The sequence below is a fragment of the Clinocottus analis genome, unplaced genomic scaffold, assembly GCF_023055335.1.
Source record: "Clinocottus analis isolate CAN_PGR_092001 unplaced genomic scaffold, fCliAna1.0.p SCAF_22, whole genome shotgun sequence".
In the NCBI taxonomy this organism is placed as follows: domain Eukaryota; kingdom Metazoa; phylum Chordata; class Actinopteri; order Perciformes; family Cottidae; genus Clinocottus; species Clinocottus analis.
This window is the reverse complement of record NW_027175954.1, coordinates 8734383-8761167: the sequence shown is the minus strand read 5'-3', so window position 1 is coordinate 8761167 and position 26785 is coordinate 8734383. Positions and strand designations below refer to the sequence as shown.

The 26785-nt window shown below is 40.9% G+C and overlaps 1 protein-coding gene across 2 annotated transcripts; it reads left to right on the top strand.

Moving 5' to 3' along the window:
• The first annotated feature begins 981 nt into the window (after window positions 1-981).
• On the top strand, window positions 982-26075 carry si:dkey-237i9.1 (SEC14-like protein 1). 2 transcript variants are annotated; one of them, XM_068588621.1, is made up of 16 exons: window positions 982-1306; window positions 2694-2783; window positions 16277-16426; window positions 16676-16807; window positions 18438-18566; window positions 19290-19569; window positions 19853-19962; window positions 20257-20446; window positions 21520-21608; window positions 21920-21990; window positions 22595-22766; window positions 22994-23128; window positions 23283-23417; window positions 23889-24140; window positions 24262-24440; window positions 25751-26075. In XM_068588621.1, the coding sequence occupies exons 2-16, from the start codon at window positions 2721-2723 to the stop codon at window positions 25854-25856; spliced, it is 2193 nt and encodes a 730-aa protein (XP_068444722.1). In that variant the 5' UTR covers window positions 982-1306; window positions 2694-2720; the 3' UTR covers window positions 25857-26075. The 2 variants fall into 2 exon arrangements, with proteins under 2 accessions (XP_068444722.1, XP_068444720.1); XM_068588619.1 differs by lacking the exon at window positions 982-1306 and having other exon boundaries at window positions 2682-2783.
• The last annotated feature ends 710 nt before the right edge of the window (window positions 26076-26785 follow it).

Sequence of the window (26785 nt, the reverse complement as noted above, 5' to 3'; positions counted from 1 at the left end):
TTTTTTCTATTTTGTGACAGTTATTGTCACGCCATGGAACACAATTACCTCCTGTTTAAATCGTTTCATCAGCAGAGGTCTCTTAGTACAGGTGTGTAAATGATATATAATCGGCACTTGTTTACGAAGCTTGATTTACTTGTCAGCGAGACAGATGCTATCACAGTCCAATGGCAGCATTCTTTACCTCTGGCCCAAAATAGCTCACTGTCTCCATTTACACATGGCATTTGGGGGATTAGCACCTTGCCAAGGTCACACACTTTTGAGGGTAGATTAACTAAAGACATTTCACTTTCTATCATTCTGAACAGCTAAAAGAATGAAAGGGTTTGAAGAAAGAGAGTTGGTGTCACCCATTGATTTTCAATATAGTAATTGCTTGTAATTCAATTGACACAGATTTTATTAATTTACACACCCGTTTTGGGCATCCTTAGCAAATTGTTTTGTCAAACTGGAGATGTGGGGTATGTAAGAAACATACATTTATAAGGCAAAGGGCATCTAAAATTAAGAAAATTTGACGAGTTTTCAGCTTCCCCAACACCAAAGGCTTTTTTTTTCATTTGCAAATCTAAATAGCATGGAGTGTTTCTTCCCACATTTACTCATTGTTTTTTGACTAGATGTTAGTCTCGATAGCAACATAATTTCACCCTGATGTCAATATTTGGCATGCACGAAACACAGCACTGGAAAAATACAGTTGTTCTAAATTTGATCCGGTTGGATAAATAAAACCACAGATTAACTGTGCTCATCACTTATGGTGACACATTATCTGATATAAAACAATGAGGTTGTGTTTTTATGCTCTATTCATAGATAGCTGTCTGCCAGTGTTCGTCGTTCACTTGTCGGAAGGTTTTTATAAGAGCGGCACTGAGAGGTGGAAAAAAACCTGAGTTTTAAACGGGGAGGAGCTACGGCGTTACGTCACAGGCGGTGAGAGGAGGAGGAGGAGGAGGAGGAGGAGAGGACTGAGAGAGGGATACTGTCCTCTTGTTCCGACATCTCATCCGTTTGCGGGTGATTCAACACTGGACGACTGTTGAGGATATTTCGTCTGCCGCTCCGCCAGTGACCGTGAGGAGCCACTCGTCCAACGGGCTGTCCGCGCGCTACTCTGGCTACATGGCCAGCGGGCACCACACAGCTAGCTGCTAGCTTTCAGCACCACCCGGCGAAGAGAAGAGTCGTATGAGGGGAATGGCAAGAGTTTGCTCGGATAACGCTATCGGCAGAAACTACGCGTAACCAGACTAAACCAGCCAGCGGGTTTATTTAGTTCTTTGAATCACCGGTAAGCACCAGCTATGCAATGTGTGTCACGTTGACAGCGAGTTGACTAACGTTAAGTTAGTGTTAGCTTGCGGGCTAGTCCCACTCAACCAGCACTGTTATTGTGTCAGCGTACAGTTACGAGTCTGCGTGGCAGATGTTGTCACTATCCACCAGCGAGGTGGTTTAAATATCAGTAAATAAGCTATTGTTGAGTTTCGTCTTCTTCTCTTTTTTTATAAGCCAAGAGGATTTCATAATGGAGATTTAGCGTTAAACGTTAATTCCGATGTAAGTGTAGGCGTTTGTGTCACCTGAAGTCTCTTGATGAACACATAAATGTGCACTAAAGTCATTGTCTTGTTTTGCCGTGTCTTCTGAAGTTGCTGACAGTCCCTGAAGCATGACGGTAATTATGTACAGCAGCAGCAATCGTTAGACATAGAGGAATACTGTGGTTTGTATTGTGTCCTAGCTCGGGTATTATTAGTCTGCCTCCCCTGATCCCTCTGTAATAAGTGCTGGGACTTTAGCTAAACCCTCCCCACTTGCTGCCATGTTCCCATCACTGCATTGCAGGCGTTACAGACGTGTATCAGCATGCTGAGCAAATACCTAACATGAAGTTCAAGCTACTCTTTGCAATTCTTTTAATTACATTGCCTGGAGTAAGCCGACTCGTCTTTACATCACATGTTTAGTTTGCATTTGAACTTACAGTATGCGCATTTGTCTGGTAACTACTAATTTTTAAGTGAATATAAGATGAATTGTGTCCATATGTTTTTTACTGTCATCCTGTTTTTTATCCTCTGCTCCAGCATGTGGAATGTGCTGTTTGAATGAGCACCACCTGTCTTTTTTGTATTATCATTAAGTCAAGTGTTGTTGTGTGTAGCTGTTACCTGAAATTCTGCAGAGACTGTAGATGGACTTAGATTAGTTAGAGGCCATTCCCACTAGTTTACAGTGAGCCATTGCAGTGGTAAAGTCTCTGTTTGATAAATGAGTGGGGCATGCTGCATTCATTGATCAGTGACATTCTCGGTCACAGCTCAGGAGAGTTCCCTTCTGCAGCCCATAACTATACACATTTTTTTTGTTCATAGTGCTGCTTAAACACACGCACACGCACATACACACAAGCACCTGGCATCATTCAAGCAGTCGGCCAAAAACACCATACTTAATTACACTGTGCGTCCCCTCTTTTAGGGCCAGATGCTGCCACAATGCTGTGATTTTGGTATTCAGTAGCACACAGTTATTGTGATGATGGCAAGATTGAATGAAATGCCGCTTTACATCTCCGCTTTCTTCTTCTTTTTTTTGTTTTTCCACAAATGCCTGTGATACTAGCTTATTCTTTATTGTATTTTCTGATTTGATTTATTCTTATGACTGGTCAGGTTGTTGGTGTTACTGCAATCCCCACCATGGTGCAGAAGTACCAGTCACCTGTCCGGGTGTACAAGCATCCCTTTGAACTGGTTATGGCGGTAAGTGTCTTTACTTGTATTCACAGTCAACTCTGTAATATTACGTGCCTTCAACGCAGAGTTATGTAATGCTGGCATGTGGGCACTTCAGAGGTTACCCTCAGAAGGTAGTCATTTGAACATAATTACACACCTATCATGTGATCGTTTACAGATTCAAAAGGGTGTTTCTGAAAGCAAACTGCATTGAGGTTATTCCCATGCGGCAAACACATTTTCTTACATCCCGGGTTACAGAAATCACCTACTCTATCGGGCTTCCTGCCATCTCAAGGTTTAAAATCTATTGGTTGTTCACTAAGGTGTGGGAACATTGTGCTATACATTTGCACACTTAGCATCTGAATATATAACACGGCTGTGCTGTTCTGTCAAACAGGTTTTACCTCTGATTTGGTGTAAAAAATTCAGTGCCTTGCATGGCTTTTAGCATCAGCCGTGCTGCATGTTGTCGTTCACCATCAAGCATGAGTTCCCCTTTCAGTGCAAAGAGACTTGCAGGTCCCTCTCCTCACGTTTTTCTATTTTTAAAACAGCAGCATTGCTTGTGCTGATTTCCCTCTTTCTGCATATAGTTTGCCAAGCAAATCAGCTTGTCTTTACCCCAGTGCAGTCGGACAGGGGATGGGTAGAAGGTTCACTGGCTAAATGGCTTCAGCAACCAGCAAATAAACGAATCCTACTTGATTAAGCCCCTGCAGGGTTTCATGACAACACTGTGACTGGAAAACAGAAAAGAATAGATTATCTACATATTTTCACACCTTATCTCTGTATTGTTTGAGAGAGTTTTATTTTCTTTTTAAATTCACTTGGAAAAAATTAAAAGCCATGGTGTGCTACACTATGATCTCACAGTAGATGGATGGTTTCCTCAGTAATGTTTGAGCTCAGCTGCTGTTTATCAGTAATGAGTGTGAGTGCACACCTGAAGAGTGCTGGCCTGAATATATAACTGTCAATTTCAACCAAACAGTTTAACTAGTCAAAGATACTTAATTGCTGTGCTGGTCACTTTCAGCAACATATGGCTATGCCTACTTAATTCATTTTAATGACCTCCGATCACCAGAAAATTAGTTTGGGGATTTTCTTTACAGTCTGTGATGTGTCTTTTGCTTCTCTCTTGAAGTGGAAATCAGCTTTCTGTAACAGCCTTACGAGGATGCAGGAAGACTGGCTGGATTGGACACTGGGCAAACGGATGGCTGTAATTAGAGGGCTAGTCCTTACACCTGGGTCTAAGCATGCAACCAAAGGGGGAATAGTAATAATAGCAAAGCAGAATTACATGATTTGTAAGCTGGAGATGACCTACTGCATGATTTTGTTTTTAGTTGGGACAGGCTTACTTTTGCAAAACTAATGCAGTCTCCCTGGGTGTTTGTAAACTAGGGCAGCAATGGATAAGGTGGATGTTAAAAGTTGTCATAATGTGGTCAGACTCTAGAGTGATTTTTTAAAATTGTTTATTATTAATGACATGCACAGTAAAGTCAGTTTGGTGCATTTAGATTTATTTCCTCTTTTTTGCGACTTTTCCCTGCAGTGAGTATTATAGCAGACACTGCAGAGCAGACCTAATGGTGCGTCACAACACGTATTGGTTATTTTTATTAAAAACCCAGTGAAATCTCTCCCCTCTCACTTCCTCTATAGCATTTGCTTGGTAGTATAACAACCTCCTGCATTTGTGGGAAGCCATCACAAGGCATTGATAGTGTACTGTTTTTTGTTTTGAACAAAAAACAGCTTTTCTTTTGTGTCAAGACTATTTTCATTTTTCAATGTGTATAAGGTGTGCAGATTCTGTGGGCAGGCCGATGCCTTATGCACAGTACCAAATAATATGCACATAGCCTAGTTCAGCCTTCTTATTCTTCCCTACAGTTCCTCTGTTAGAGGCTTCGGAAATATTTGCCAGTAATGGCTTTTCCTTTGCGTCTTTTGGGGGATTATATTTGACATTCTGCTTCGAGGAATTTGCTGTTCTCTCTCCATTTGACTCTGTTGTTTGGATGCTGTCAGTTCCTTGTAAATCAAGGCGCTACATTCCTCCGTTAAAGCAAGTGGAATCTTTTAGTTGAGATTTTAGTTTTAACCCGGCATCTCTTCTCTGAGCCTTGAGTATCCGTTCGCCTCACTGACAGGTGCTATCAAAGTATGTCATCCTCTGGATAACACTGCTGTGGCTTCAGTGTACTGTTGCATAAGTCATGCTCATATCTCAGATGCCCTTCAGCTGTTTCTGTTCTACAGCAGTTACTGTACCCTGCTTGGGCATGTTAATCTCAGTATTCTCAGCGGTGACAGCTTTTTGGCAGATTTGACAGTCTTCTCAAAACTTGGTAGTTGAAAGTCCACTGCAACAATTATGGCATACTTTCTTTTTTTACTTTTGACAAAGCCAGCATTAATTTTAATAGCAAACAAGTCTATTCTTTAGAAATAAGTCACCCATTGGTACCACAGTATGGCCATAACCCTTGTATCATTGGGTGGTGTTGCTTTACTTGTTTTGATTTTGGCTTGTGCTTCGGGGCTATAAATTCAACCTGACAGGACTAGATATGATGACACGTAATTAAAGATTCTGTTGTAACATTTCACTCATTGATTTATTGCAGAAAAGCTTGATGCTGAGAATTAAATGACAAGCTCCTAAAAGTCTTGACTAGTCTAGAATAGTTGCAGAGTGAACCACATACCACAGCACCGTCAGTATGTCCTCGAAGAAAGCTCTAAACTTTCTTTTTAGATAACGTTAACTCGAGCGCAGATCTAAAAAGGATGTGGGACTGTTGTTGACTAACAGCTGACTGGGTTTGTTTGAGCTGCACAAATGCACACAAACACCCATATGTATTAGCATGGTAGACTTCTTATTGCTGCACAAAGTTGGCCTTTTTTATTGTTCAGTCAGGCATATTACTGAAGTAAGGAAGTACATCAGCGGTCCGTTGGGTCTGCTACTGCATCTCAATAACAGGAAATGTACTCGATGCATTTGCGGCTGTTATCGCAGCAGTCCAGTTTCAGAGCCTTTAGTCTATCCTCGGGGAGCCACATAGGAATGTCCAACACAATACCACACTTGCTGTTGTTTCAGAGCTGAAGGGACAGTTGCTTCTGGAACACAAAGGAAGAAGGACCTCAGTAGCGACATGATAAATAAAAAAAATAGGCTTATCGGCTGTCGTACTGGAGAGAAATTTAGGGTTTTGTTCCTTTACAGTTTCTGTGTGGACTTCACAATAGTTGTAGTTAGAGTTAGATATATGTATACTTTATTCACTACTAGTCACAGTAGCAAGAAACTTACATAGAGGACACAAAAAAGCTGTGGAGAATAAAAACGTGATAGGGGCGTGAAGAATCAGGGAAGGACACATCGTGACTGCTAAGACCCAATCAAGTAGTGAATGCGGGTGTCTATGTCATCCTGGTAAAACGTATGCGTTTGCACCGGTCCACACTACGACATTGTTGGTACTCTAAAGCACCAGAGTCGTGTGGACCCTCAGTGTAAACTCAGCAAAAGATCCACGTTTCTGGATGTAGCCAAAGTCTTTCCTGCTCTATGGAAACGTATCGCCTTGTATCTAATCCACAAGGACCAGATGTTTTTGTCCTTCGCTCGTCCAACAGGGAAAAAAGGAGAGGATGTGCCATGCTAGTGCATTGCGTAGTGGAGTTGGTGGCATCATTAACGACAGGGCACATTTCCTTCTTATTGACTAAATTCTCTTCATCAGTGCCCTGCAGCAGCACAAACAAATGCATGCTTTGGATACTAAATGTTTTCATCGCAACAGAGAATAAAAAATACCATGACAACAGAAAATGACGTATTAGGCTGAGTGCTGTCTGCTAAAGTTTGCTAAGGGACCTCATTTTTGAGTCAACGCATACAAAACACAATTACCAGTTCTCTCACTATGTCATAAGCTGCTGCTCTGACCTGCATTTTAGTGCCGTTTTTGTTGCTTTTATAGTGTTTCTCAAAAAATAGATAATGTAAGGAAACTGAGCCCCTGTTATGCAAAACAGAAATATGGACAATTACCTTTTAATTAATGAAGCACAGAAGTCAAGTAGACTGTTTTGCCTGTTGGTTGGTTTGCCAATAGCATCAAATTCCAGTTGTTTAAAGACAACAGTAGAATTATTTGTTGCTGTGTCACTTAGGAGCTCAACTACTTCACAATCTGCTTATTCTATCTTCGTTTACCCCACGAACCTTTGAGCTCCTTATGGCTCCTATAACTTTCTTAATGTGGGTCATCCTTAGCACGTTAAGTGTTGGATCACCGTCAAATTGTTTTGTGCCAGTTTACCGCAGAGCCGGTGTTTCTAAAACTGGCTCATCCTACTTTAACCCTTTTTTGTCTCGCCTAGCTAAGCACTGTGCACTGCCAGGGTGACATCCTGTCCCACCATGTCCTGAGTCCTGACCCACTTAAGGCCCGGTCTGGTTAAGGCTTTTTACAAACCAATTCTATGGCGCAGCAGCATGACTTTATTGTTTTAATCCATCTGTGAACTGCTAGCTTGTGTGTTGCTTATCTCATCTAATGGTCTCACGTCTATAGGCGCATACTTATACAAGCAAAGATTCATATCAGCCTGAACAGCGAAATTGGGTCATTTCATTCATGCATTTTTTGCGCATTGGAAAAAAAGAGCACAGACAAATAACATGATTAAGCTATATTTATACTACAGTAGTTATTTATACAGAGCTCCTCAAGGGAGTTTTAATATTAAGAAGCACATTTAGTATTCCTGCTACGGTGAAATGTTTTGCAGTTAATGTACGCATGTCTCATTGGCTACTACCAGCATTGCACCTGTCCGTTTTGATTCAGAAAATGTCCGTCCACTCTTCTAAATGAGTCTGTCAGAGCTTGGCTTGCAGTGTCTAATTCACTTACTTGGCTGTTTGCCAAAAAGAAGTTATAGCCTGCATTGGGAAGAAGAGCTTATCGTCCAGCATGCTGCTACAGCATTAATAAACGACCGTACCACCACCACCACCAACACGTGACTATGGGAGCCTATGAGAAAATTCTGAAGCTGATTTCATTCACTGATCACCAGAACACTCATTCACCCTCTTTCCTGCTGCAAGGTCGAGATGCTGCCCCAGCAGTCCCCCTCCCCCACCCTGCTTTGCTCTGCTAGACGCAGATGAATGTGTATGCACAATGACCCTTTTGCATATTTTACATTGCAACTACAGTGGGGCGATGGATAATGACTCAGATCTATGCGGCAGCTAGGTGAGGGTAATAGACTGCTACAGGAATGAGTACTGAAAGCAGGAAACGACTTAGCATTTTTTAACTTCCAGTTCCCTGATCTTGGAGCCGATGGGTTCTATGAATGGATTTTTTGGTTAGATGTCTTTTAATGAGGTGTATGGTTAATATAATCTTTAGTGGGTTCATTGTTTTGTTCTACAACATAATTTCATGAATACATTTTGAAGTTTTCACGTGTCTTTAAAAAAGGTGGTCACTAATAAGTGGCTAAATTAGACTACAAAAAGTCATCATACCAAATACTACTATGCCTTTAGCTTATTGGTGGTGACGAGAAATCATGGTGTAGTTTGTTTGTAGCCTAACCTTTTCATTTGACTTGTGCCAATTGTATTTACAGTTCAAACATAATGAACGTGTGGTTTATTTCTGTAGATTATCTTGCTGAACAAAAAGTGTTAATTGTCACCAACTTATTTGCTGCAATAATCCAAACTTCAATGGAAAAGTCCCATTTGCTTTTTGTCGAGGGAAAAAGAATGATACTAACTTCCGGGTTGGCAAAAAAAAAATATCATCCTTGCAGTTGTCAATAGGAATGTGTAGAGTGAAAGTCTTTGCGTGCATTTGTTTGGTTGAATCTCTTTCTTCTCACTTTTAACATTCATTGGTAAAATGTTATCATGTTTGGTTTGTCTTTGTTTGAGTTTGATTAATAAACAACAAAATGTTGATCAAAAATGGTGTTTTCCCACAAAAGGAAACCGAAGAGTAAGTACCTTTTAATGAGACGGGAATAATCTGTAAACTCTTTTGTAACAATAGTGTCATGGTAGGTGACAAACAACCCTCATACAGCTTTATATACATTCTGACATACTTCCAGTGCATCAATCTCTAAAGTGAATATGCCTTGCCAGCAGCTCTCTTACTGTAAAGCAGGATACCGGTAATGCTGCACTTTCCTGTAACTCGCTTCTTATGAAGAATTCTAATTATGCAGTGGTGTCGTCCTGTGTGGAGAACAGTCAGTGATGAGTCATTACTCATGTTATACAGCAATGAACGGAGTTGTAAGACCCCTCTTTGACAGTTTTATTGGGGAAATGTTAAGAAAGATAAACCTGAACAGACTTGATGAGGCGTCGTTATTCAAAAAACAGATTCCATAGTGGATTTAAATGTAAAATGTAACGTTTTAATATTTGTTCTTAGACTTTGCGCTTCATCATTATTGCCTCAGCAATTCCTTTAAAGTTTACTTTGATCTAGGTATGTGACAACCTCAGGTTCAGCCAAGTAAAGCCAATACGGTAGTTTCTTAAAAACATGCTTTGTGGCCAACAGTGGGCAACTTCAAAAAGAGCAATGTATGGAGTCTCTATGTTCCTCATTACAAATATGATAACTTCCGTTCATTGGTTGCATAAGAAAACTACTATGGCTACAGCCATAATCCAAGATAGCGAGAGCAAAATCGCTAAAATCGAGGCTTCAACACAGCAGTCCACAAACCAATGGATGGTGTCACAATGACTACGTCCACTACATTTTCAGTTCTTATTCTGATGACTATTTGATAGCTGACAGATGGTCATCCTGCTGCTTTCTATTTTTGGTGAAGAGTTATATCCAGTCATGCACGCCTAACCTATAACTGCAGTTTAGCATATTGCATGGCCCACCGAATATTTAGAAGCGTACATTTATATAAGGTCTGTGTGAGGACAAATTGTCCCCCTCCTTTCTCCAAGTTGAGTTCCAGGCAGTTCTGCCATTACAAAGCACAATGTAGCAGTGAGATCATTGGAAGGAGAGAAGTGGGTGGCATGGCATGCAGAGACCAAACACTCTGTTGTTGCATCTGTTTAATCAGGAGCTTGTTCTTGCTCCTGCCCCACATGCAGTCTACACCTCTGCTCAAAGGCATCTGGACCTGATGGGCAGAGAAACTTTGCATCTTGCCTGTCTGTATGTAGTGATATGATAACACTTCACAGACCTTTATCATCAGCTCTTTCTTCTTGATGTAAGAGGCTCAACACATTTACATCTATTCTACTGCAGTACATACTGTTAAGCACTCAACTAATAAAGAATTGTTTGCACTTTACTAGATCCACACTGAAGGCTGTGCCCACAGCATCCCTGTATTATGTAAAGCTGTCCAACTGGTTGGCCCAGCCCCGGAAAACAGGGCCACAGATAATAGGATCTTTTCCCAGAAGTGGTTTTGCCTATACACCTATTCAAATGCTCCATTTGTAAACATTCATTCAAAGTGTTTCATGAGTCATAGTGAAAGTATTCACTGTCCAGTATTGTCGAAAATCCTAATGGACCAAAGTGTGGTCTTATTGCCACTGTTTGAGTGCCCGAAATTGGAAAACAGGATAATGAACGCAGCTGTGAATCCTCACGATACGCCAATGGTCAGTTAATCCGTTGACTGATCAAATATATATTATATATTATCACATTGAACAAAATGGCATCTAATTTAACTTTCTCAAGTAATGCCTGTAAATGTCTCAAAATTATTATTTTTTTAAAAATGAATTTCATTTCTTTATTTGGTCAATAATGAAAGGTGGAGCAAGAGCAGACGTTTTAGTGAAAGCCTTTTCTTTAATAACACATTTTATTTGGGCTGCAGAACTGGAAAGTAAATATTATCCAATTACATAATTTGTAGGAAAAATTCCTCTCTTCCTTCACTCGTGACCCAATTAACCAACATCGCCTGCTCTGAATAGTCACCTGCTAATTCTGATGTATAAAGATTTCTTAAGTAACCACTTACCGCCAGTGTTATTTCTCCATATTTCCCTGTGCATTTGAGTCGGTTATAAGACACACAGAATTTTTAAGCTGCCTGCTCAGTAACACAGCCTCCCCCCCGCCCTCCCATCCCTGTCGATGACCTACTTTATAGTTTTTCTCTCCACATGCCATTCTTTACACATCCTTGTTTGAGCTATTCACCTCAAATTATGCAAACAGAAGCCAGAAAGGCCATGCGTTATTTTCAGTATAGTGGGTATGTGTGTCTGTGAAAACCTGTTTCATTAATGAACGTTACATTATCTGTCATTTGGCAGTGCTGGTTCACTAATCTGTCGGCCTAATAGTCTCTTAATTTTTTTTGTGACCCAATTGTCCACCAGACAGTATTTCTAACAACCTGTTTGCAAACTTAATTATTGGCCTGCATATAGCAAATAATGCCCAAAACTTCCAAATGTGATTGGCTCATATGCAGAGGACAGCCAATTTCAATCCTTGTAATGATGTTCCCAACAGGTTGAGGCCCAGAATTGCCTGAGGTGGTGGGTGGGAACTCTTAATGATTTTGCCGCCAAACATTGGCTAAATGACGTCACACTTGACATTAGCACGCACTCAAAGTCAGGTTTGTTTGTATCTGATGTCAAGGTTGGTGTATTGGGTCTTTTAAGAAAGCGGCTTCAGAGAAAGAGCCTAAGGCAACACTCCCGATAATGGATCCTGTTCTTGGTTGTCTGTTTTTTTTATCTGACTGTCTGCATGTGACACTAAAAAACACTGAAATGTTACAAAGAAAATTGACTTTTAGGAAACATTTGCTGACGTACCAGTATGCTGGCATCTCTTCTGTGTACCGTATTACTTGTTTATTACTGAGACCAAATGTGTCAGACTCGTTTGTTTGTCCTAACACCAACAAAAGGCACAGTTTGTTCTGTACCTTTAAACAAATAGAATATGTCACATGTTTCTTAAAGACAAGTTTAATAAAAGGAAGGGTCATTACGTCAATGTGACAGTATTTCAATTTCGCAAAACTTTGTTGTCCACTCAATGGAATTAATGGGATTGGCATACAAGTCCCATTGTAACCCATCATAGCTCTATCATTTCACCTTTGTCTAAAAAACGTTTCTAAACTATTTAAAAAAACAGATCATGTGTTGTTGACTGATATTTTTCATCTAAATGTGTGGGTGTGATGGCCTGTCAGGGACGTGGCCGTATGCTGCAATGCCTGCAGTTTACCTCAGTGATTGATTTACATTCAGACTAGTCAACTAGCCTATATTATTAGCTTGTATACACATAAGTCATGACACCAGTTAAGTAAGAGAGGCTGTAAAATGTTCTATTTGGACACTGAAGGAGAGGATGTTATACGTGTACAGATGGTACACATTTGTAAATCTATATAAAATACATTGAGTTGTTATAGTATAATTAAATGCATGAAGAATACGAGCAGAGCGGCACCAACTTGAGTTCAGTGATGTAACGACCCTCACTTCTTTTATATATTCCCTGTTGAAAGGAAGTACACATGGACTTAAGCTGTTGCCTAGCAATGCAATCCCCTTGAAATGGTCTATACAACTCCGAAGTTAGTCACTCTTTGTCTTGTAAATTTCCTGTGAATGCTTAAGAAATGTAGCCAGATCGTCTGCTGCATCTCAGCTTTGTTTTGCGGTATGTTTTGACATCATCTCAAGGCAGTCCTCATCACCTTTCTTAATCTTGAAAGTGCTCTTGACCGAAATGTTCCCATGCTTCCAGCCACCATGAAATTATCAAGCTGATAAAAATATCAGAGGTCGACCTCTGGGTGGCTGTTGTCTACTCACTCAACCGTTTCGATAAGCTCCAGAGATGTGACACTGCTACCGAGGAAGATAGAAGTGTTCTCCAGTCAGTCTTGGTCCCCAGAGACCTTTAGCCCTCACCTCACTTGGCTATATAAGTAAATGGCATACTCTATGACACAACACACGGAGGAAGTGGAACTAAATGTGTTTTTTTAAAGCCTTCTATAGTCTGGCAGCAAAAGGAAAATGGTCTGGTCTAACACAAAATACAAAACATCAGCAGTGTGTCAACAACTGAAGTTCATGTGAGGAAGGCTGATTAAACTTGATATACCTGAACATTTACCAGCAAGTCCATTCATGTCTTCTGCAGCTTCCTCTTGTTCTTGGGAGTAGCTGTAAATTGATAGAAACATTGCATCAGAGATGTTGGTATGTTACAACAGCTCTGCCTTCGAGGAAGGGCTTTCTTTCTGCTTTTTGACCAATCAAGAGTAACTATTTTGTAATAAACCATACTGCAATACATTGGTGGCCTCACACCACCTCCATTTTGTAACCACCGTCCTGTTTTGTCATGTCACCGTACGTGCAATGAAAGAATGCTGAATGTATATTCAGTAAAGTTGACACCTTGTATCTCTATATTTTAGTGGTGCAACAAATCATAAAACTCAGGGTTTGGATCGTATAGCGGATCAGTGCCGCCGATACTAATTGCCGAACATTGATGATCCATACCGGCAGATACAGCTCCCTTTTGTTGTTTGATTATAGTCGCTGGTCCACAAGGCTCCAGGCATATTTTTCCACAGTTCCACATCATTTCAACCACTTTGAAGTTGGTGTAAACCATCAACAACTCTAAATGTTATCCTTTTAGTTTGTTATGGTCAATTATAGTGTTGTTTTTTTTTCATAAATGCACACAATTTAATTGATGAGGAAATACAAGATTGTATTTTCATTGATTAAAACAAACAAACAAGTGAGCTCTTTTTCCTGTTTTTGTTTGGATGGTGCTTGCAGTTATATTTAATTCTTTATTTTTTTCATCCCATAAGTTCAAGGCAGATAATAGCTGGGCTGCCTGCCAGCGCTGTTGTTTTCCTGCCTGGTCGTACTCTATGATCAAACATGCACCATGCAGCCTTTCTGGAACTCCTGGATTTCCTGAATCTCCCTTCCTGAGAAAAACTTGTTTTTCATACACATACCCTTAACCACATTGTCTGTTTTCCAAAGGGAGAATGTTCTCTGTGTATGCAGGAAGCGATCAAACAACCTTGTTTTGTTTGTTATGTATCCTCTCATGTACCTCTGGAAATCACATAACATCTCCAGACAAATTCCAGAAACCATTTACTCATCATGGCTTGCCCCGTTTTGTTGTGTCTGAACATATCTTAATGGAGTCTTTATTACACAAGCCCAGAGGTTTCAGTGGGCCTGGAAACTAAGTTTTGTTTTGTTGTATTATTTTTTTTACTTTCCTAGTAGGCCAAAGCGTTGTAGTAAAGGTTGAGGCAAAGGACAAATAAAAATGTACTGTGGTGGAGTTTGTTTACCATGTGTGTGTATGTTGTTGTGTCATCAGTGCAACTCTGTATCCCAAAGACTGACTCTAGGTGAGTTTACACATCCTGGTGAACTGTATTGTAGTGATTTATTAACTAAAACAACATAATAAATAATAGCAAGTGTGCAGCAAATACTTTACCAGTTTGTACTTGCCTTGCAGCTCAATGAATCAAAGGGCTCAGAAATGAATTAGAGGTGGTTTGATCACCATGAGAGTGATTTGACAAGTATTGTTGGACAGACTAGCTATGTACAGTACTAAATGTAGTCAGATGTGACCAGATCGAGTCTCTTTTCTTTTGGTGTTGTCAAGCAGCATGACCTTATGTTTCCTTTTTGATAAATAAGCTGGTATAATGACCTTCCTGTTTCTTTTTTTTCTGGGTTTTCAGTGTAAAGTGAAGCGTTTAGCGTTTCAATTGCTTTTGACTGCACATGGCATTTGTGGTTGAGAGATTGTTGTTGACCACATACGGTTGTTTTTCATGGGTGAAACTGATGTTTACGGTCAGTGCAGTTATGCTGACGGCACTACAAAGCCTGCGCCCACTTGTTCCAGAGCATCAGGCCTGAAAAACAGAGCTCAGCATTCAGTCAATGGGCAGTTGGCAGCTGCGTGGCTCAGTAGCCCTGGTAGTGGCATGCAGGAGCTGCTGAACCCGATCAACTTGGGTTTGATATACATTCACGTTATTTCCTGTTTTCTGAGAAATATAATGATATGAACACCTAGTCTCATTTTCTATGCTTTTGTGAATGTGCTTTTGCCGTGGACCACCATCGCATTTGATTATTTACTAGAACAGGTGTAAAATACTCTGTTACAAGTAAAGTCCTGCATAAAAAATGTGATTTATTCTAAAGAACGGTACAAAAAGTTTGGCCCCAAAATATGCTTGAGGTACCATATGGCCCATTTCAAATAATATATCTATGTGGCATAGAAGCTGGCTCGCCTCAGCTGAGTTTGTTTGTTTGTTTTGCATTAATGAGAACACGTATTTCGGAGAAACGGTGTGAGCCCCGGGCACAGTGGCTCCAATTGTGTATTGAGCCTTGTTTTGTTAAGGTGCTTTGTGTTGAATCAGGGCCATTCTCTGCTGTGGCTGAGCTCAAGTGAGAAGTTTAGAACGATACGAAGTTGTAGGAGGTTTTGTTTGGCCTCTATCTCGTTTGCTGTATACACTTATTTTCTGCCCACTTATTCAGATTATTCAGTTCCCCTTTTGTCAGTACTTACACTCTGACAAAATACCTTAACTTTTTAAAAATATTTTGTTGAAAGCTGTCAGTACAATAATTGTTACTGTGTGGTTTATTTAAAGATGGTTTTAACCTGACCCTTTAGTCTTATTGGGTGCGCTTTAGAATAACTACACACTATTTAGCATTATTGACTGAAATCAACATCAGCATAGCGTTTCTAAATAATATCGTTTCCAAATACAAATATTTGTGTGTGTGTGTGTGTGTGTGTGTGTGTGTGTGAGTGTATATATATATATATATATATATATATATATATATATATATATATATATTCTTTTTTTTTTTTAAAGGAAGCTGCTGAAAAACTAAACTCCCTGGAAAACAAATTTACAAAATTGAAGGAGATGTTTTCACATTAATATAAATTCAATATTATAGATGGAATTATGAGTGTTTAACTTCATAACACTTGTCTAAGCAGCTTATAATATTTAATGATAACTGCGAGAGCCAAGACTATTTCTCCATTATGTGAATTGGTTTTTTTATGCAAATAACCTCTGTAGATGATAATAAAAAAGTAAAAATATTTTTAGTTTTTGACAATTTACACTGACTTTGGGAAGGTTTATACAAAGAAAGAGATTTTAAAGGGTTGGGTCTTGTTTTGTCGAAAAACACAACCTTCAATTTGTATTGTTTGTCGGCAGCACATAGACAGTTGTTGAGACCTTTTGTTTTCCTTCTATTCTATTCACGGAATGAAATTTGATACCTAACAGATGTAATCCCAGATGACAAACCGATGTATTAGCTGACTGTTCTGTTCCTCGGTCTTTGTTTTCAGGCCTATGAGCGCCGGTTCCCGACCTGTCACCTTATCCCCATGTTTGTGGCGAGTGACGTGGTGGAAGAGGAGACCAATGAGGATGGTTCCACCAACAGGGTTGAGCGTCGCTGTGCCCTGGATGTTGACGCCCCGCGCCTGCTCAAGAGGGTATGTTGCACATCATGTCTTCAGTTAATGTTCATCGAATGAACAATACTTTGTGGTTATTGTGATTTTTTTTTTTAACAACTCCGTATCACTACACTAAAGTATTCAATATTTTTTTCATCAGTTTCTGATGAAAACAATGTAATAATGTTATTTTAGTTATTTTTCAGCTCAACGTGCATACAGTAGTATATTCAGCTTTAGCCATATTTTGGTTTTGTAACAATAGTTGTTGTGTGTGGTTTACAGATTGCCGGTGTGGACTATGTCTACTTCATTCAGAAAAATACACTGAACCGAAAGGAGAGGACACTTCACATCGAGTCCCACAATGAGACTTTCTCCAACAGGGTCATAATCAGTGAGACCTGCTGCTATTCGGTCAGTATCGTACACATCCCAGTGCCGCTTAATGCAGACTGTTTTCTACACACACACATTGTGTGTATATTTCTAGTGCAGATTTGGAGCCATTTTTAACCTATTGAGTTATACAAAACCACACAACTATATTCCCAAACACGCACGCATGTTCTGAAAAGCTGTTAAGTTACTAAATGGCCCTGTTTCCTGACACAAAAAGCCATGTTTAGACTTACTCTAAGCATGTCGCTCGCTATCTGAACTGATCACTCTTATTATTCAGTCCTCTCACAATCTGGCTGAATGCTCTCAAGTACTGATCTAAAACCAGCATGGCTTCTTGTTTCTTCCGGCTCCAATTCTGTATGCTCAAGGCTTCACTCTGACTTCAGATCTGCTTCTTCATGAATGGATGTGCTCAGAGTTAATGAGGTCAAGCGCATTGTATTAGCATCAAACTAACTATAGTGCTAATTTTAGGTCCAAGGCTGCACTTACTGTGTGCGTTAGTACACTGTGCTAACGTTAACCGGGATGGACTGGTCAATTAGCCTGAGCTAATGGACCAAGCTAAGGATTAAACATTTTGGTAGCCAAGAGTTATAAAGCTAGCATCACAGAGCTGAAAGAAAGCATTGAACTCATGACTTCTTCATCTCATGATGATGGAGTATAAATTAATATGGATTAAAAATCTTTGTTCTATATCTCATTCAAGTTGAACATAAATGTTGCTTTAATTTGTTTCACATCTGACACATTGAAACGCAGTTTAGCCTTCTAAATTTAGCACACCTTATTTTTCAAGTAAATAAATCAGAACTGACAAGTTGATGAGCATAAATTTACGAATATGAAATATCAAAGAATGCAACTCCTGGATTAAAACTGATTTGAAGTCATCTGGTAGTGAGCGCAATGATGAGAGTAATGATCAGTCATTCCAAAAAAACATGAAGCCGTTTCACAGTTGTACAGAGCGATGCGTGCATCATCATCTCGTGAAGCTGGGTGTGTGGTTACCATAGTGACGTGGCCATCATGTTTTTGCATGTATACACAGTTTATAAACAGTACAGCAGTTGGTTACTTACAGAACCATTTTGAAATGCTCTTGCTAAACTGTTTGTCATATCTTGAAGGTTAACAATAGGTTAATTATGACGCAACATCAACATTTTAATCCCCAACAGATTTGTAATTGCATCCCATCCATATGGGCAACGTGCCTAGCAACATAAAAAAACAACATTTTATTATTTTTCGCCCATACTAAGGACATTGTAAATTATTAATGAGTGCAAGAATCGATACAAGAAGGCTGCCATCCTGATGAAAACATCCACATTTTATTTTCTTTCACCCCTTATGAAATTAAATTATCCGCACAATTTTTGATTCTGTGAAGCGGGAACGAGTACTTGTCGATCAAAGGCAGAGTAGGGTGGATTTTTACGGAAGGCAACCGTGAAAAAACAGGCGATGCATCGTCCAATGGCTGTGTAAGAGGTAATTTAGCATGTGGAGAGGGCAATTTAACGTCTAAAAAAAACTTGCACACTTATTGCCAGGGTGCCATTGGTTAAGCTACAGCGTGTGAATAGTGGGTGCTGACCCCTGCGATACGTGTTTGTGTGTGTTGGTACAGGTTCACCCAGAGAACGACGACTGGACCTGCTTTGAGCAGACCGCCAGCCTGGACATCAAGTCCTTCTTCGGCTTTGAGAGCACCGTGGAAAAGATTGCCATGAAGCAGTATGCCAGCAGTATCAAAAAGGTGTGTGTTTGTTGTTACACTTAATCACTACATGTTGGTGTTTCCTTTTATTCTGTCTGAAAAAATCAAATCAATGCAGAATACAGCACAATGAGTGCTGTATCTGTTCTATGAAGTTTGTTTTTTAGAGGTTTCTGGAGCACAAGTGAGTCAGTTTGTCTCATGTTTTAATCGCATAAATAAGCTTGCGTAATCTGTTTGAATGGACAGGGGTCTTGTGGTGTGGACCTAGTGAGTCATCTGCCTTCTCTAGGAGGGATGTTGGCAATGTTGGTTGCATATTCTGATTCGTATTTCCAACTAAAGTATTGGAAACAGGGAGAAAATTCAGAGTCTATGTCTTTCTTGGTTTGAATAGATAGATGGATAGATAATTTATTCATCCCCAAGGGGAAGTTACATAGAAGACACAAATATTAGGTATTTAACAAAATAGCAGAGCGTATTCAATTTCAGAAAATTAAACAATAAAGAAGGTGCAAAAATGCTAAATATATGCAGTCTATATAAAGTGTTTCTAAGTATATATAGTGAAATATAAATATAAATAAACAACAAAAGTGGTGCTAGACCTATTGAAAATAAAGTACATGTGAGGATAAAGTATTATTAGTTGGTATCCCAAATAGCTCGCTTAAATCTAATTTTCTTGAATTCATAGCCATCATCTGCTATTTTTGCCACAGTTGTCCCACTTCATTTTTACATGTGTGTTCCTCACAGGGAAAAGAAATTATAGAGTTTTACCTGAAGGAGCTACAAGATGAAGGGATTACCGATGTGCCGCGCTGGACTCCCTCTACCCCTTCTTCCGTGTCGCTCCCCAGACCAACCAGTCTCTTCACCAGCCCAATTGTCCTCCCCAAACTGGCGGTTACGCCCGCTGTTCCTATCCCGCTGCCCACTGACACCAAGGACATCATCACCGGTCAGGACGCCGAGCTGGACAGCAGCGAACTTCAGGCAGACAGCCTCACAGAGCTTCTGTCTGGTACACCTGAAGGTCTGTTCCCTCTGATGAAAAAGAGAGCCTTGTTTGTTTTAATATATAGCAAACAAAATATTTGTGTTAGCACTGAAGTAGCACTGTTAACCGTATACAGAGTAGAAAACAAAGAAAGCCAAGCCTCATTGTTTAGTTATGTAAGTCATATTTGAACACAACATTTCAATAGGATTGAATTGGCACAAGCTACGTTCTGGTTTCATTAAAGGTGTATACTATGTAAAAATGTATACTTTGACTGAATTATGCTAATTTAAGGTGGTATGTGTCTGTCTTACAGATAAATTGGATGCAGATTATATCAAACGTTACCTAGGCGACCTGACCCCCCTGCAGGAGAGCTGCCTGATCAGGCTTCGCAAATGGCTGCAGGAGACTCACAAGGGAAAGGTAATAGTTTTACAGCTCGTGTATGCATAGAATAAAACGGAATAGCAATGTTTTAGATTTGATGAACTCAAAATGTTCACTGTCCACCTCCAAATGTAATTATTAGGGGCGTCTAATATTTGAGTCCTGCTAATATGGTGTTCTGACTTGCTCTGATATCAATGATCTATTTAAATTAGCCCATTGTCAATGAGATTGTCTGTGTTATCAAAGTTATGAAGGTTTTTTTTCTTTAGTGGTTTCATTAACTAACACAAATCAAGTACAGCTAAAGCCTCTCCCCTTACTATCCAGATTCCCAAGGACGAGCACATACTGCGTTTCTTGCGTGCCAGAGACTTCAACATGGACAAGGCACGGGAGATCCTTTGCCAGTCGCTAACCTGGAGAAAGCAACACCAGGTCGACTACCTGCTGGAAACCTGGACCTCACCACAGGTTCTCCAGGACTACTACACCGGGGGCTGGCACCACCATGACAGAGGTAGGACCTGACAGTGTGTGCATTTCATTTAAAGGAGTAATGGGTTGTTTTGAGGGGACGTTGTATGAGGTAATTATCCATCGTCGATATATTATGAACAGTGGTTGGCGGTCAGGAAGCTCACAACCGTATTTAAGCTACCTAAAAAAAAGACCACTTAAAAACAATCTGTTTAAGTTTGCAATGTATTTAACCATGCTGTCAGACAGCCCTTTCGGATGGGAATCTGAAGCCGTTACATTCATCTACACTCTCTTTAAAGCACAGGACACAAAAGTGGCTGACCTCAATTAGTTCATTTGTTGGTTTGTTATGGTGTAACTTTGGTTTCCCAAAGGGTTAGTTTAGATTCACCAAAGTCACACAATAACGCATACAAAATAACCGATTGAAGCAGTAGTAGACCAGCAGCTCCTCTGTTTTGCACGATAAATATAACTGCTTTTGTCAATGGAGTCTTGTGACGTTTTTCATACACAGATTCATACAACCCCGCTTCCTCAAACAAAAGAAATGCTCACATCCTGATCTATACTCCAAGAAGGTTGAACGTTAAAACATGCTTCAATGCTTCTGATCTATGTAGGCCATGTTAAAGCTGGTTATATTTGCGCTGTTAACTAGAGGAGGACCTCCATTTTCCAATTTCTTACAGACTCCAGTTACACACACCACATGCTCCAAAGTCGTTCTTGGCAACTCACAGCCTTCAGCCTTACAAGTGAATTAAACATAAGGGCAATTTGTTGCCACTACCCAAATAGTTTACACACACAGTCACATTCTTCATTTTGGTACATGCTGGGCATTCCTTGATTAGATCAAAAGGGTCTCTGTTGACAAAATAAATCAAATTTATACTAAACATGTTCCCCAATAAGTGTACAGTTTATCTTCCCTGTTCAATCTTTCAAAAAGTATTTGTATGGGAGCAATTGAGACAAAAACACGAAAGCATTTCTCAGTGAATTCTTACAGAAGAACAGAACTATGAAGACATTTCCATGCATAATGCAGCCTTGTAAGATGTAAGTTGTGTGATAGCTTCTATAAATGTTTGTTTTATCCTCTAGATGGTCGTCCTTTGTACGTCCTGCGGTTGGGCCAGATGGACACCAAAGGACTGGTCCGCGCTCTCGGAGAAGAGTCTCTGCTCAGACACGTATGTCACACAATCGGAAACACATCTCAAGCTTACATGTATCGATGTACATCCATAAGTATATAGGTCAGATGGTCGTTCATTAATACCCAGAGGAAGAACAACAAGAGGAGGAGGAGGTGTAGCGTTACTGTATGTTGGATTACAGGTGGTTGGATTACAGGTTAGGGAATTAATGACGGATTAATGACACTGGCATGTCCTTACAAGTGTATTAACACCAGGATGTAAACGGTACAGTACATATATCAGTTACGAGGGTGAGAGCCAAATGCTCAACAGTGCACTGAGGTCATGTTGTGCCATTTCAGGTGCTGTCTATTAATGAGGAGGGCCTGAGACGCTGTGAGGAGAACACCAAGGTGTTTGGTCGACCTATCAGGTAAACCTTCAGTACACTGTATGTACTTTAGAGCTGAACAGGAAATGAATTGGCAGCCATTTTGATTACTCAAATGTTGATGTCTAATTTTAAAGCACACATTTGTACAGACAAACAAATGTGTTTATTTCTTTTTGTTAAATATAATTGTAAATTCAATGTCTTTGAATTTTGGACATAAAAGCTGTAAATGGAGATAAACAAGAAAGGAAAAATAATTGAATGGAAAAGATGAAGAAAGTATTTTTCACCATGAGCAGCCAACACGTTTGTGGGAGAAGAAGAATGTGTGAGGCTCTGAGAGGGAGAAAAATTGAGTTATTATACGTTATTTTGGCAGCCCTCTCAAACATAGAGGAGGTGGATGGGATAAGAGCCGTGCAGGAATGCACGCAAACTATAAATGGCTGTCACGTCACAGCCCTTAACTCTCATTGATAGAAGGAAAGGGAGGATGTGGAGGGGTTCAGAATTAGCAAGCGATGCCTTCACCACTTAAGCTTCACCTCAGGGTGACAGGTGCTAAGTGGTTGGAAAGAGGATGTGGCCCAGTTGTGTGTGAGAGTGTTTGCAGCGTCTAATCCTCGCTCCTCCTCTTCTGTAGCTGTTGGACGTGTCTAGTGGATCTGGAGGGGCTGAACATGCGTCACCTGTGGCGCCCAGGGGTCAAGGCGCTGCTGAGGATCATCGAGGTTGTGGAGGCAAACTACCCAGAGACTCTGGGACGGCTGCTTATCTTGAGAGCCCCGAGGGTTTTCCCTGTCCTCTGGACACTGGTAAGAAGGGGATAGTTGCTAGCTCATGTAGTCTTCTCATAATGAGTTTATGTGGATTTCAAGTGTTTTGTCCCCAATTTTAATATCTGTAAACAAACACAATGAGAGACACACACACACACACAACCTGCTCTTGCTGTAAATTAATGGATTTCTGCCATGGAATGACTAGAATACAACTAATTTGTGGGCCCATAAAACATTTCCACGTCTGCCTCTGCCCTTAGGTGAGTCCATTCATTGATGAAAACACCCGCAAGAAGTTCCTCATATATGCAGGCAATGACTATCAGGGTCCTGGAGGTCTGCTGGACTACATAGACAAGGAGATCATCCCTGACTTTCTGGCAGGGGAGTGTATGGTGAGTGCCAGAAGAAGTTTTAACCTCTTGGCTTATTATTTCAGAATATGCTTTGGTTCTGAATGTGAACTGTTAGAGACACTACAGCAACCGCACTGAGATCTACTTTGTTGACCTAATTCTGTGTATGATTGTCTGGGTGCCTGCTCTTTAGTGTGAGGTACCAGAGGGCGGTCTGGTTCCCAAGTCAATGTACCGCACGACCGAGGAGCTCGAAAACGAAGATGTCCGCCTCTGGACCGAGACTATCTACCAAAGTGCCAGCATCTTCAAGGGAGCTCCACACGAGGTGAGGCTTAACTTGGGAGCACCAGCGTGAAAGGAAAAGATAGACGTTCGTGTGAATATATAGGGCACGACGGAGAAATGGCTGATGTCTCCGTTTAAATGTTGGCCATCTAGTGGTGGTATGTGGTGGAGGAAGTCAAATGTGGCATAGCTTAAAAACATAATCCATCTGCAATGACCTAAAGTTAATCATGTTACATAATTTATACCAAAGGGTTCATGCATCATCACACATAATCGCCCCTCTGAACAAGGTTTGGATTTCATGTTAATGAGCTCATAACTTCACAAACAGATGTTCAGTTTTCTGTTGCTGCTCGTTGCCACATTTAGCTGATGCCTAAATATGGAGCAACATAAAATCAATACAAGAGTCTCAACTCGGATACCCCTGTCGTGAATGACGATATTAAAGAGAGTGAGGTTCACAGCCTTACCATGTTCGTCTTCCCTCTCTCCCTCCCCCCACCAGCTTCTGATAGAGATTATCGACGCCTCCTCAGTCATCACCTGGGACTTTGACATGTGCAAAGGCGACGTGGTTTTCAACATCTACCACTCCAAGCGGGCCCCTCAGCCTCCAAAAAAAGACCCCATGGTAGCTCATGTCATCACCTCTCCAGTTGGCAACAATGTCCAACTTATCGATAAATCATGGACGCTGGGGCAAGACTACAGCATGGTGGAGTCCTCGCTCACCTGCAAGGAGGGTGAGAGTGTGCAGGTGAGGTTCTAAGAGTGTGAACTGATGCATAATGCTGCCAACGTTTTGATTTGTAGTCGTATTCTATGGTTTGCTTTTGCTTGTTAGTTATCGACGTTGTCTGTACGGGTAATCTCCTTAGGGCTCTCATATTACGCGGTGGCCAGGCTTCTACATCCTTCAGTGGAAGTTCCACAACATGCCGGCCTGCTCGGCCACCAACCTGCCCCGTGTGGACGACGTGCTGGCCACCCTGCAGGTCTCCTCGCACAAGTGCAAAGTCATGTTCTACACTGAGGTGTTGGGCTCGGAGGACTTTAGGTTAGTAAATGAGTGTGGGAGAAAGACAATTAAATACATTGGTATGCATGCTATGTATGTGAAGTCTATGTATGTGTCCATATAAGGAGTTTTACCATGATGTTGTTACTTTCAAACCTTATTCCTTTATGAATGGTCATTCTTCACTCATTCCTTTTTTTCTCTGTTTTCCCCCTCACAACCTACCTATTTGAAATCCTAAAATATGTTATGTTGCCAAAATGACCCTATGAAGAGCCTTAAGAGCATCATGAGCTTTCTAGGCACAGAGTTGTAAAATGCTTCCCACTCTCAGAGACTCCTTTTAATCCAGCCTTTTCTGTCCAATCTGTTTCTGATCTATTGCTCACTCCTCTGCCTTCCTGCTGCTCTGTCTTCTTCCTGTGAAGAACGGCTTGCTGGGATGTGCAGAGTTTGTAAGTGGCTCAGTGTTTGCCCCTTATCTAGTTGATTGTCATTGCTGCTAATTTGAACCCCCCCCCCTTCCCACGATCGCATCTGTTTGTGCTTATGGCTTTTGTTAGCATTTTCTAACAGGATGTTGTTGCTTTGTTCACACTGAAGAAATAATCCTCGCACTAAGACTTGCTGGCTTCACTCGCTCTGCCTGCATGTCTCACAAAATTAGGAATCGTAGGCTGGATTACGTTCTGCACACTAGTGCTCGACTGCTGTATTTCCTTAACATGTGCAGTGGTATCGCTACTTACAGAGACATTTCCTGGCATTCATACTTGTTTTCATCACTCATTTTTAATACCAACTGACTGAATCCCACTTTGCTTTCGGTGCACCTGCTGTTTCATCTTTACTTTTGCTTCTGAATCCAACTTGAGATCACCATTTAACTAACATTTTAGTGTAATTTAACAGGATGGTTTGTTAATGGTTGACACATCTGGTTGAGACTGAACATTTTAAACATCTGAAACACCAACTACAACTCATAACGTGGAATTTAGTGGACCTATTTGTCTCGCTCCATTCTCTAAGGAAGCCATAACCTCAAAGGCTGTTATGGTTTTGTGTGCAAGACGGAGCGGATCTGCTTCGACCCTCAAAAGAAACACCTTGAAATTACCCCAAAAAGACGATCAACGATTTAGGATATTTGAGATCCCCTCACACACAACCTGATACACTGTTGATTGTTGCAGCTTATAGGGTGCAGCCTCAGCATAATGTGCCTAACAGAGTATCTGAGCCTCCTGTGGGTTTGATCTGGCTGCATGGCTCTGCCTCATGAGCACAAGTCGCTGTATTCATGTGAGGATTGTGCCCGCTAACACGTTCTCTGTCTCTCACCTCAGGGGTTCGATGACCAGCCTGGAGTCGAGCCACAGCGGCTTCTCGCAGCTCAGTGCCGCCACCACCTCCTCCAGCCAGTCCCAGGCCAGCTCGATGATCTCGAGGTAGAAATCTGAGGCTGAGGACTCTCTCTTACCCCCCAACCCCGCCGCAACCATCAACACCGAAGCCAACTCTCCTCCTGTCCTTCCTTGTTGTCGATGGACGATGTTCCTATTGCACAGCGAGTCTCTCTTGACCTGAAGCATGCTTGCACAAATGGAAGACAACAAATAAAGAAAAAAAAAATAATGAGGCAAAAAGAAGAAAAAAACAGACAATTTACAAGGGCTGATTTTTTTGCACAAAGGTGATATATTTTGTTGTGCCTGCTATCTCAGCCGGGCTGCAGTTTGAATCAGAACATCAGCAGAATGTTTGTGTGGAAAGGTTAAAGGTCAGGAGATGAATTGCGGTGCCTTTGTGGCACGAGAAGCTGAAATAAGCAATATTTTCATCCTTGGAGCTACGAGATCGGATGAAAACACTGGAGGCGCTGTTACATATATGCATTTACATCTACACCCACATGCAGTGCTGAGACGACCCGTACTTCATTCATGTGCGCGCTCTATTTTACTGGATGTGCTGTTACAAACAAACACACGCACATAGACACACACAAGGACATTTGATGATGTGCAAATCATTTTCAGTGTTTGCCATATTACCAGAGGGTTTTTTTTCAATCTGGTGAATTGTTTATAGGTCAAGTGTGGGTGGGCGAAGTGAATTCTGAACAGGACATGGGTCGAAGACCACCTGCAAAGTGTTTCAATCGCCATGGAGCTGCGGAGTGGGTGGAGCTTACTGAATTACGACAATGCAGATGATGTCGGCAAAGTTGCCAGTTGACGGGAAAATAGCCCAAGTGTTATTTTCCCGTGGCCGCGTCAGCTTTCTGTTATTCATCTCATCGTCTTTTGTGGCAAACCCCACCTGTCCGACTCACGAGGGCTTTCTCTCAGCTTGAAAAGCATTTAAATATTCGACCCGGG

Coding starts and splice junctions, on each gene's coding strand:
- si:dkey-237i9.1 (XM_068588619.1), top strand. CDS start 2,682: ATGACTGGTCAGGTTGTTGGTGTTACTGCAATCCCCACCATGGTGCAG. Junction 20,447..21,519: donor CTGGCACCACCATGACAGAG/GTAGGACCTGAC, acceptor TTTATCCTCTAG/ATGGTCGTCCTTTGTACGTC. Junction 24,141..24,261: donor AGGAGGGTGAGAGTGTGCAG/GTGAGGTTCTAA, acceptor TAATCTCCTTAG/GGCTCTCATATTACGCGGTG.